Raw genomic sequence first — 12,270 nt, 5'->3', positions numbered from 1 at the left:
CCTTTATGCTAAGAGTTTGGGGTATCTATCTATCTCTCCAACCAATTATACTTGTGGAGAAGGAGACTTCTTTGTAAGGGACTAGACATTGCCACATTAGTGGTAAGACCTTCCCAATATGCCTTCATCATGTTGTTCCTTTAACATTGATGATGCTCAGAGGAAAGCATTCCAAAAGAAGCCTAGAATGAGAGTAAAGCCCTGTAATGGTGAATATTTCATCAAGGTGAACACCAATAAAGATATATGTGCCTTCTGAATGAGAGTAAAGCCCTGTAATGGTGAATATTTCATCAAGGTGAACACCAAGAAAGATATATGTGCCTTCTGTGTAGTACCCAATTATGCTATGGAGTATTGCTACCTGAAAAGGTTTTCTCTACAATTGCTCTCCAATAGACAAGCCCAAGAAGAGGAGAGGAATGACTCCCACTACAACTCCAAAGAGAATGAAGCATATCATGTGAAGAAGAGCTACATCAATAACAAATCAAATCTTGCTAAAGAAAGAACTCCGTCAGCAAATGAAGAATCAAATCGTGTGGTAGATTGGGCTTTCTAGAGTCCAACATATTGAACTTTAGTCACCACTTGGTCATGTAGTCAATTTTTTAGGTTCTCTGCCTGGAATGAAGGAGGGAAACTGGCCAAACATATTGGCGATTTGTGTGCCTTGGTGGATCAACTTGCTGGTACAGGGGTGACTATAGTGACAAAGAAGTTGTGTTTATTCTTCTAGCCAGCATGCTTGATACTTATGAGATGTGTGTATCTGCCTTTAGTGACACTGCTACTACCCTTATCCTAGAGGAGACAATCACTTCAAGGAAGGAAAATGACAAAGAAAAGGAGAAAGCTGAAAATTTCTTTAAAGGATGAAGAAAGTAAATGTCGGGTGAGCAAGCTCTTTCTTAAGAAGCTGCTCATATGATATTATTGCGAGCGACCTCGACATGTCATTAAGGAGTGTCGTGAACGAGATGAGAAGCTTCATCATAAAGATTCCTGGTCCAACATGAAGCTGGACCTCTTTAAGGTCTTGTACATGAGTGTGTGAGACACCTTTGTGAGTTGTACCCTCTTAGTCATTAATAAACTTTGTGTTGCTTTGTGACATCTTTCTCTCAAGCTCTTTCTACATTTTGCCCCTTCTAGATGTTGAAAACCTCTTTCTCATGCTCACACCAATTTTTCCTTCTCTAGCAAGCTTTCTTTTTGCTCCCTCACTCCCTCTCTTTTGCATCCTTATTACCTTTGAAATGCAAGTGACAAACATACTATTGAGCTCCAAGTAGTAGACACAAGAAGGAGGCAGCACGGCAAGGGAGGAGGGATGTAAGCACGGCAAGGGAGGAGGGATGTAAGCTAAGACAACTCCTATACCAAGTCCATTATCAGAGTAATCTTCATCGAGTCACGTACTAGGAACCAAACCAAAGACAACTCCTCTTTTCCAAGTTTAATCTTCATGTCGCCTATCTATCTATTCAATATAATACTCACTAATCCTATTCTTGAGTCGATTCTACCTTTTATCTAGAACCTTTTCATGCTCATGTCCTTCAAGTCCTTTAGGGGAGGTATGGACTCAAAAAGGGCCTCATAAGGGGATGATTTGCAAAACTGATTAATATGTAATGAAGTTGAAAAGGTTGTGGAAATCTATATTAAATGGCAAATTTTGACTGGGAATCCTATCTACACACAAATTAAATGGCAATGGAGGGAGAGAGTGCAAGGAGAGTGCCATGTTTTGGGGGTGTGGCTATAATCAAGTGTACCCATTAGATCTGCGCTAGAGCATACAATGGATGCACGCCATGTGGTAATGCCTTGCAGCGCAATCAATGCAACAAGTCATGGAGGGCGGCCAGCTCATTTTGCACGCACCACGTGAAGGGATGCCATCTCTACAATCAAGTACAACCATTAGATCAAGAGTGACCTAATGGCTCAAATCTCAACAGCAGGCCACATTATTAAAAGCTATCCCCATAAATTAGCTCAACCCCACAATCTAGATGGCATCCGACGACACATGCTGAGCAGCGATTTCTATGCGTTGGATCAAATTCATCATCCAAGGCATTGGATCTCTTTGAGACCTAATGGTTCTAATTGAACCAATCCAACCCGCCGCCGACATGAATATTGACATCCTTTGGCCATTAGATCTTTTGAGATCTAATGGTTTTGCTTGAACAACTTTGGGCTGCCGCCATTGCCATGTGTGCATTAAGTACACTAGACCTCTTCATAGATTTGACTTCGAGACACTCAAAACTCTGCTTCTCCCTTGCCAAGAAACCTTTGGATTCAACTTTTGGTTATTGGAACTCTTGATACTCACTTATTTCAGCAGCCTGGTCTTCGATGGTCTGCATCAAATGATTGGCTTCTCAACTTGTAGATCTAAGGTTCAGCTATTCTAACTAGTCTCTTTAAATCACTTTGCTTGATTAATATGGGCAATCATGGTCATAATTCAATGATCTAATCGAGTTACAATCACTAAAGTACATGCAATTCGAACATTGCTTCAATTGATTTGCCCCTTGTCCACTCAATTTTCATCCACAATCACCCTCAATAAACTGGATCTAGTGTATTGCTAATCATGCACCTATTAGGTGGATTTTTTCGTGTATTAAAGTTCTCCATTGCAGCCCAGTCATGATTAATGAGATAATGTAGGAGGGATGACACAGTAGATATGGTTTAAGCATGTATCGACATAACACACTCTGAATCGGGAGCAAAACACGACATTGGCATTTATTGAATAATATAAGAGCCCTCGTCTCTAAATGATCATACAAGAGCTCCCAGCGCTAATGTATATGCTCACAATCTCTAAATAGGTTGAAGGAAGGACCATTTGTGATCCCTCTTTCGACACAAGGTGATCCTCAAGCGTGCTTCCCTAAATTGTTTTTGGCTTTTGTCATCTCCCTCTCTTTTTGTAGAAGAGATGGAGTTGGAATCACCCAGGGTGTCGCTGTTGGAAGAAGTACCGTTTGCCCAAGAAGCCCCCCTTTCCATGTCTTTGTCAAACCCTCTGATCTTCCCCTTGGTTGCTTGCCATGTAGCGACACCCCTTGGCCTTAGACTTCCATTAAACCCCCTTTGACTAGAGTTGACTTTGTTAATGCATGAGGAGAAAGCAATCCAATGGTTATATTTTTAAAGTTAACTCGGATAAGGGTGATTCGACAAGGTAATGTGTTCAGCCCAAAAGAACAAAACTAACACAAAGGTGGCACCTTTACATGTGCGAACCCACTATCAGGGCCATCTCAATACTTTGAACACATATATTTAAAGGCTCAAAGGACACATATAGAATAAAAGGGCCTTGAAAAATGTATGCCCCCATGCTATCAAGTGTATGTGTGTAGGTATGTATGTACATATGTACGTGTATAGTATGTGTCACTATGCACGTACCTAGGTAGGTACATACGTACATGCATAGGTATATATGTATGTACATACATAGGTAGAAATATACCTACATACATAGGTATGTACATAGAGACACAAGTACATACACATATAATAGGTATGCTTATAGGAGTATGTAGTGCATATGTAGGTACATATGTAAGTACATACATAGGTCCAAATGTGAGCACCCAAGTACGTACGTATGTACATACGTACATACATAAATAGGTTCATATGTACATAGGTATGTGCCTCATAGTAAGGGTGGGTTTGGGGGGGGGGAGGGTTTGCGCTGTACACTTCTCCATTTAACTCCAATCTTTGAACATTCTGCATAACTCTGCTTTGTTAGCATTTAACCACATAGTTCTCCATGGTAGTAAAGCAAGTGTTCGCTTTCGATTCAAAATAAGTCGTGGTGTTTTCTTGGTCATAGTTCGCTTCAAGAGATTTTAGCGGTTACCTTTGGGTTTCCTCGTAGTAGTGGGAGAAAATTCCCTCGTGTGAAAGCTGAGAAGAGGGATAAGCTACGAACATCGCTTTTGAAATCTTTCAAAAGGGAAAGCTTTGGTTTGATGATAACTTTTCATAAAGATTAGGACAGCTTTATGGAAGGCCAATTGTTTAAAAGGAACTATTAGATTCAATAGTTGACAATCTCGTAGACTCTTATTATATAGAAACTGTGTGACAGCAGTAAAGCCTTGCACTTCATGCTGTCAGATGGCACAATAAAAGATGAGCCCTTCCCTCTATTGCTCCACATTTTTTCTTTGGTTTAAGCATTAGAAACGGAGCATTAGTGAAAGTCTCGACCTCTCAGTGTGTAGTCATGGCATTGAAATCACCTTGTCACACCTGAATGTACCTCCTCTAATTCCATTAAGAGACAATTCTATGAACAAACTGTATGAACAGTCTGCCCCTTCTTCTTGACAAGGGTTGGTTGTGGAGAAGTCCAGGATAACTCTAGTTAGATTAATCACCTAGCCTCCCAACTCCACCCACTAGGGTCTCCCCTGACCCATAGGTAAGTCACCAGTTAACACGGTTTCGCTTGGGATATAACATAAGCCCTCCTCAAACCTAGCGAAGCAATTGGGATGAGGTGATTGAGTAACTCAAAGCGATCCCACTGGATCTCTTCCCAAAAAGCTATCTAATTTGCATAAAATGTTAATGAACGCTGTCACCTGGGCTCTTTTTTTCTGTTGACATCAAGATGTTTGAAAAAACGAGTATAGACCTGTCCCTGATACAAACAAAGCCCTTAGGGGGTGATTGATTAAGTAATCATTGCAGTAAGTTGATTTTTCAAATATAAGTAGTGCAACCTCAACCTGCTTATCAAATATAATCTTTTCAGGATAGGTATTCTTCCCTTCTGGAAGACTCGGATGCTACTACCTAATACATGAATGCACCAAAGTCAACAATAAAGCATCCATAACCCCTCCAATAATTTCTGAACATAATGAATAGCCTCGTGTAGTGAATTAACAAATACGATGATATTGTTCTGATATACACTAAAAGCCTGAATGTAAGAAGAAAAAATGATTACCTACTTTTCAGAAACTAGCATAATAGCATCCACTGCCCATTTCACAAGGGTAAAGCATTTACAGCAATTCAAGCACCAACCAATCCTTTTGTTTCATATACATAACCTTCAAGAATAAAATTACAGGAATATAGCCAACATTGGGGCTTGCCGCTCTGGTAAAAATTTTCTCCAAGGGAAAGGACACCATGCTGTTTTGACATCACCAACCAATAAGTTGGTATTACAGGTATTGTGGATTTTGGATCTATAACCACCTGAGATTATATTTTGAATCTAATTTTACACCTACAGGTTTGAATTGGGACTAGAAATAATTGGACTATACCAAAGACTATACTTCGTGGTAAAGGTTGACACTGGAAATCAACAGTGTTGACTATTTACCCTTGGTAGACTCACTCTTCCTGTATGGAGGAAACTGCTTCCCTTGATAGTGTACAAGTCAGAATACATTTGTCATGAATCACTCTCAATGAACGAGAGCACGGCGTCAGTATGCACTGAAAAGAGTTGTGTGTCTACAAAAAGCTGCTCACAAACCAAAAGGCATTCTTAGACAAATAAACTGCGAACATTGTGGCCCTTTAAATGTATTGAGCTAGAAAGAAACCTAGGCATTCTCAATGCAGTCAACATCTAGCAATGGAACAGCCTTGCATCAGCCCCCCACTGCCCCGCCCCACGCACCCTCTCTCTCTCTATACACACACACACACACACACACACAAACACCTTTGTAAGACTAGAATACATCAAATCATACAAATTTAGTTTCTTCGGTGTTCTAAAGTCCGAAATTCTACAAAGAAAATAAAAGAGAAAATGAAAGAGAAGAAAAACGAGGTAACAAATTTTTTTGAAAAACAAAAGGGAGACATACTTAGCAAGCAAAGCAACATTTATGTCATCATCAGTGCCCAAGCATAAGCAGTTATACCGGGTTTCTAAAGACCCATGGAGTCTCTTGTAACAAAAACACACACACACACACACACACACATGGAGCTGACTGACATCAGCCTCTCTCTCTCTCTCTCTCTCTCTCTCTCTCTCTCTCTCTGTGTGTGTGTGTGTGTGTGTGTGTGTGTGTGTGTGTGTATGTATGCATGCTGTTTTTTGCAGGCACGTGATAAGCTAACCAGTCTGCTTTCTATATATATATGTGTATACATATATATATAGAAAGCAGACTGGTTAGCTTATCACGTGACTGCAAAAAACAGTTTGTGTGTAATTGCAACTCCCCATCATATATGCTCCTTATAAGGAGCATTGGCAAAATATGTTAAAAGGGCTCTCCTTGTCTAATCAAAAGTTCAGCAGCTAATAGGAGTATATCGAGTTGATTACCTTCATGAAAGGATGGTCCTTGGTTTCAAAGTCCTCAACAAAGCTTTCTTTTAGAAGCAAGGACACCTGAAATGCAATTTCCAAGGTTAAGATGGTATATCATGATACAAATACTCTGAACAGAGTGCACTGACACATACACCTTTTACAGGGAAAGCATTTCCTATTCACAGATATCTGCTTACTCAGAAACCCACAATTTAAATTATGATTCAATAAAAGCTTCATTTCTGGCAGTCTATGTACCACAAAGCAACAAAATGCATTGCAGAAATAAAAAAGGTGGCGCAACCAGAAAGTTTGGATATGAAAGCATCTCTCTCTCTCTCTCTCTCTCTCTCTCTCTCTCTCTCTCTCGCCTTTGAAACGGTCCCACATTCCCGCATGATCAGGAGACTACAGGAGATGCAGATTCCAGAGACACTGATTTGGGGTGTGGTGAGCTTATATGAGTCAGTCACACAGGCAGAGTACGTGCTCCAGATGATCTATCGGACTAGGTCGAGAGCACGATTGGAGTGAAGTAGGGCTTTCCACTCTCACCGACCCTCTTTGGACTCTACATCGATGAGATCACATCTTTTATAGATCACCTAGGAAGCGAGGGTTCACTATTGGGTGGCCTCATGATATAAACATTGCTATACGCTGATGACATAGTCCTCATATCATCCTTAGCGGAAGGACTGCAGAGACATCTGGAGGCCCTAGAGGTGTTTTGCAGAGAGAGAGACTTGACAGTCAGCTTTCAGAAGACCAAGGTTATTCACATGCAGTGACTCGTCAACTCAGCTTCACCTATCGTGATGAGCCAGTGGAGATAGTGCAGTCCTACACATATCTGGGAGCAGTCTTCACAGGACCCCTTTTCACGATGACCCATGTAGCCCACGCACGACTCACACGAGGACAGGGTGCTTTGGTGCAACTAGAGAGACAATGCTTTCTAGGCACACTTTCAGGACCCACCAACGAAGAGCTAGCTCTTCGACACACTAGTGCGACCGACGGCCATGTATGCAGCACCCTTTTGGGAGTGTGACTTACTGAAGACCAAGTGGACGAAATTCGAGCGGCTACTAAGCCCTCAGTTCCACGTGAGATAGTACAGACAGAGTTCGCCATGACTCCCGTACAGATTCATGCCATCTGTTGGACAATGACTTTCATCCACAAAGTCTAGGACTTGCCTTGATGGAGATTACCGAGACTGGCCTTGGAGTCATCTAGACGACCAGCAGAAAGTGGAGCAGACACATGGTATGCACAGATATCCACATGGTTTACCAGGCACGGTATTCAGATGGGCAGGATCCCCCCTTTTAAGTACAGCATGGACGCACCGCCTAAGTCGATCACGCGAGATGAGATCAATCGTGTCATACGATGAGATCTCCTTCAGCTCCATACGTCTCGGACTTGGGGGGAGGGACTAGGAGCTCCCCACCAAGTCTCAGTTCTAAAGCGACCACTTCCTGAGAGTATAGAAGGAGGGATTCATCATCAGACCCCAGTATCTCGAGGACAGAGGAGTTTCACATGCACTGAGGATTGCCATTGGATAGATGCATGTTTCATCTCATCAGTCCGAGGATCAAGACGGGGAGAGGAGCAAGTATACCCAGGGAGCAACGGATATGTATGTTTTGCACACTAGGAGTTACTGAGACAGAGGAGCATTCCATATGTTATTGCCCAGCCTATTATGAGATCAGGGGACGATACCATTGTCTCTATTAGGAGGGGAGCGGCTTCGAACCACTCTCACAATTGATCCACTTCCAAGACCAGGTCTGCATTGGCCTATAGCTACTTGAGATGCGCTGACACAGGGATACTACGACAGATTAGAGAGCAGGAAGAGGCAATCAGACCACAAGGCAGAGAGGCTGATACAACACAATGACATGTCACATACTTCTATACATTTGAATCAGCTCCAGGACACATCGGGATGGAGGTGGAGGAGATAGCTAGCATGCAGGCAGCTTGGATTACTGAGAGAGGGACACAGAGACTACCTGTAGCACGGAGAGTGACCAGAGCACACTTGAGGTTCGTCCTATCACAGCTTTCCTCATGGGAGAATGCCTGAGGCGAGGGGTAACTCTGAACATAGCCTAGTGGTTTCAAAGATCGAGAAGACCACGTCCCCCTCTGCCACCATAGCATGATACAGCCCGACGGACCTAGATCCGAGACATTTTCACCGCTCATAGATGAGCCACCACGGTGCCGGGCTTTGGCGTCTGAGCTTGATTCTCAGCTCTCAACATGCTACAGCTCTCAAGTAGTTTCTAATCTCTTAGTTATATCTGATTTCGCTCGAGCTATTGAGCTTTGTAGAGTTATCAATTTATCAGTTTAACAATCTTAGCACTCAGCAAGGGCCTTAGCACACCCCTTGCTCCAGCCCACTGAGGCTTGTATGAGATTATCCTTTTTGGTGTACTTTGTACCTTGTCCCATAGGCCCGTGAGACCTTCCGCGGATGTTAATACATCTCTCTCTCTCTCTCTCTCTCTCTCTCTCTCTCTCTCTCTCTCACGGGCCTTCCGCGGATGTTAATACATCTCTCTCTCTCTCTCTCTCTCTCTCTCTCTCTCTCTCTCTCTCTCGCGCGCGCGCGCGCGCACGCGCATGCGACTGGGAGCAGAGCCTACGGTGAGCCATGAGCTGGTTCTCCAGAAATCTCAGATCAGCAAGAGATTGGACACATGCCCAGCAACACGCTCTCGTCCCATAAGAGGCACCCTTATTGCTGCATCACACTGATAGCTACATCACGCTAGTTCCCTAACTCACATAAGAAAACTAGACCTAGATAAGCAACCACTCAAGTTCCCCTCCAAATCTTTGCATAAGGGAAGCCCCTCCTCAATTCCTCCCTTCTCCCACATTGGACACAGCTATGAAATGCAAGGTGGCTGTCATGTCACACCCCGCTAGGCCCATTGGTTACTTAACACCAATCCTAGGAGTGGGTAACCCTCTATCTCTTCATGAGGTACCCCTATATTTCTATTTAACTCTCACCCCAAGGACATGTTTAGCACTCATATGCTAGCTTTGTGCAATAAATCTACCCAAAGATCCAATGCTTCTAGGTCTAGTTCCTATGGTGTGACATCACCAATCAAGGGTATTGTCACCATCACATGATTGTAGGTGACATGGCAATCCTTTCCCCTTCTCAAGTTTTGCTTGCACTTTCCATATAGCATTTTCTTCTAGCCCATCCTTCCACTTAGTACCAATGTTTAGTGTGGCATAAGAAGCAATAGTTCCTTATCCATCACAAACTAGAACTCTTGAGTATTGTACTATAGCAACTCCAAGAATTTTGGGTGAAGCTCTTGGAAAGGAGATCACAGTGGCTCCTCCAGGACGACTAATCTTTGGAAAGACACTACATGACATTCCTAACCAACCCATGCCGAACTTAGAAGACATGCCCCATCCCACTACTCCCACACTCTTTACCACAGTGCGCCTAAAGAGGCCATCAAGAAGCTGCAAAATGCAAAGGCCAAGGATTAGTAGGGCCCCCAAGCAGAACCCCGCACCCATGGTTGGGAGATGCTTGCTCGAAGTCACATCTATTTGATTCTTTAGTCCGACCAATCACCCTAAATGTAGGTGTTTTTCACAGTATACCTTAAAGAGGATGATTGGCTGGGTTTCAAGAGACTATGGGTCAGATACTATGGGTCATGATGATATCCCATATGATCTCAAGGTAGAGATGCGCTTTGTACAACATTATCTTGACAGTTTGCTGACTCTCCACAGAGTACCCTCATTTCATATCATCACCTATCTAGAGCAAGTCAGGGTAGTTCTGTGTCACTAATCCTTGGCAGCACTCTATCACAGGTTTATGGCCACCGCAACCTCGAAAATCATCCAGATATCCCGTGGGCTTGACCCCTCCACTAGCATCCAAAGGACTATCACAGTGACACCACACCACGATCCCAACTCCATCCTCTCCGTAGTCACCACTAGTATTTCTAGTGTTTATATGGTCATGATGGCCTTGTCTTGGGTGTAGATGCCCGCTTACAAGCACCACCCATTCTCCTCATCGTTTTTTGCTTTTCAAGTCTCATAGACCCTTTGGTCTCTCTCTCTCTCCCCCCCCCCCCGGTCGAAACGGAGGGAGGAGAAAATAAATCATGATTTTTCAGTCAGAAGAAGACGTAGGCAAGGGGCTGGAAAAGCTAGCAAATGGGAAGGCGCTAGACACAGAAGGGCTGGTAGCAAAGATGCTCACATGGGATGGGTTTTTGTTTTTGTTTTTTGTTTTGTTTTGGGGGGGGGGGGGCTGCAGTTAGAGAAGACGAAGAAAATGGTCACCAAGATTTTGAATATGTCCCTAGAAGAAGGACCCCCCCCGAATGGCAACTCAGAAAGATTTACCGATCCACAAGGGTGGGAACCAAAATGGTAGAAAAATACCGCACAATCATGGTAGCCAAAACAAAGGTCATGGTGATTGGAACTCCCAATAAACAAACTGTATGTCACTTTCAAAGGGGAGCCTTTGGAAACAGTAAACTCATATAAATATCTAGGACTGGAATCTACTGATAACTACAAGTGGAATGCATGTGTAGAAAGAAGAATCCTAGGAGATTTGTAAATAAGTGTAGAAAAGCACACCTATAGAATTGGGAAATGAGAAAGTTCCTATACACCATTCTTGTACAAACAATGATACTTTATGGGTGTCTAGCATGGGCTTTCGGGCTCTCTAGGACCTACTGGAACAGAATAAATTTCAACATAAAGATTTCTCATAAGGGATTTAGAGGTTAAGCCTCAGACACCCTGCCCCATCCTATTGGCTGAGATGGGCATGATACCTCTCATACCATCTAAATAAGGTTGAGAAGATAGATGCCATCACGATACCTCAAAAGGCATTGGAAGCTACACAAACCATTGAATAGCACCGAGAAGGGAGAAATGAATGGAATTGTAGGTATAACAGATGCTGATATACCAGAGGATGCTTCTGAGATCAGACAGCTAGTGACACAAAAGATGCTACAGAAACTATGGCAAGACCCACGGGGGGAAATGCAGTTCTATAAACCGGTAATGAATCCAATGGGTAGCTATGGGATGCAAAAATATATTGGGGAAGACATATCCCATGTTCAAAAAACATTTAATATGCAAAATGAGCACCAGCTCACATATTGGGAAGTGGAGAAGGGAAGGTGAACACGACCAAGGGTCCCAAGAGAAGAAAGAACATGATAAATTTGCCCCACCGAAGAGGTGAAAAATGAGTAGCATGCCCTCCTAAGATGCCGTGCCTATGCACATATCAGAAAAAGATATGATGACAGCAGAGGCAGCCTCAAAAATCTGTTGGATCTACCAGCTATAAACCTAGGAAGCTATTAAAAGAAGTTTTGGAACACCGAAGCTAAGTACTTGAGCTAGGACACAAACTAGCCCGACAAGTACTAACTATTTCAGCGGATGTAAAAGATCACTATTTGTTGATAGTGATCACCATTCCCGTATATTCTAAAGGGTCTGAAGAGGACTTTAACCCAATCATATCATATCATCTCTCTCTCTCTCTCTCTCTCTCTCTCTCTCTCTCTCTCTCCCTCAGAATGCATAAAATGTCCTTATCAGCCTCAACAAAATCTGCATAGCCCACAAATGTGGCCCTGCTTGCTGAGAAAAAACTTGTGGACAAGGCTTTGAAGAAACAGGGGGACAAGATGCAGGACGAATGGAGGAAGGAGAAAACCAAGAGAGAGGAATGAGAGAAAGAAAAAGGGGAATGGGAAAATGTTAGGACTATTAGAATTATTATTATATTCTAGCAGTGACCAATGTAATGTAATAAGTAGGTTAGGGGCACTTTTCCCTCATTTGAG

At 42.9% G+C, this 12,270-nt stretch overlaps 1 protein-coding gene across 1 annotated transcript in view; it reads right to left on the bottom strand.

Moving 5' to 3' along the window:
- Nucleotides 1-4,989: 4,989 nt before the first annotated feature.
- The window catches only part of LOC147882555 (DENN (AEX-3) domain-containing protein), a 129,953-nt gene continuing 122,672 nt past the window's right edge, over nucleotides 4,990-12,270 (bottom strand). Inside the window, exons 17-18 of the mRNA XM_087400380.1 lie at nucleotides 6,365-6,430; nucleotides 4,990-5,542 (exon numbers count right to left, since the gene is read on the bottom strand). Coding sequence (XP_087256506.1) covers nucleotides 5,471-5,542; nucleotides 6,365-6,430 — 138 coding nt within the window. The 3' untranslated portion in view covers nucleotides 4,990-5,470. The remainder of the gene's footprint in view (nucleotides 5,543-6,364; nucleotides 6,431-12,270) is intronic.

This window comes from Dipteris shenzhenensis, chromosome 29 (assembly GCF_047967505.1).
Source record: "Dipteris shenzhenensis isolate YYH24624 ecotype China chromosome 29, Dip_SZ_1.0, whole genome shotgun sequence".
Classification (NCBI taxonomy): Eukaryota; Viridiplantae; Streptophyta; class Polypodiopsida; order Gleicheniales; family Dipteridaceae; genus Dipteris; species Dipteris shenzhenensis.
Note: the sequence above shows the minus strand (reverse complement) of the source record. Positions and strands in the feature narration are given on the sequence as shown.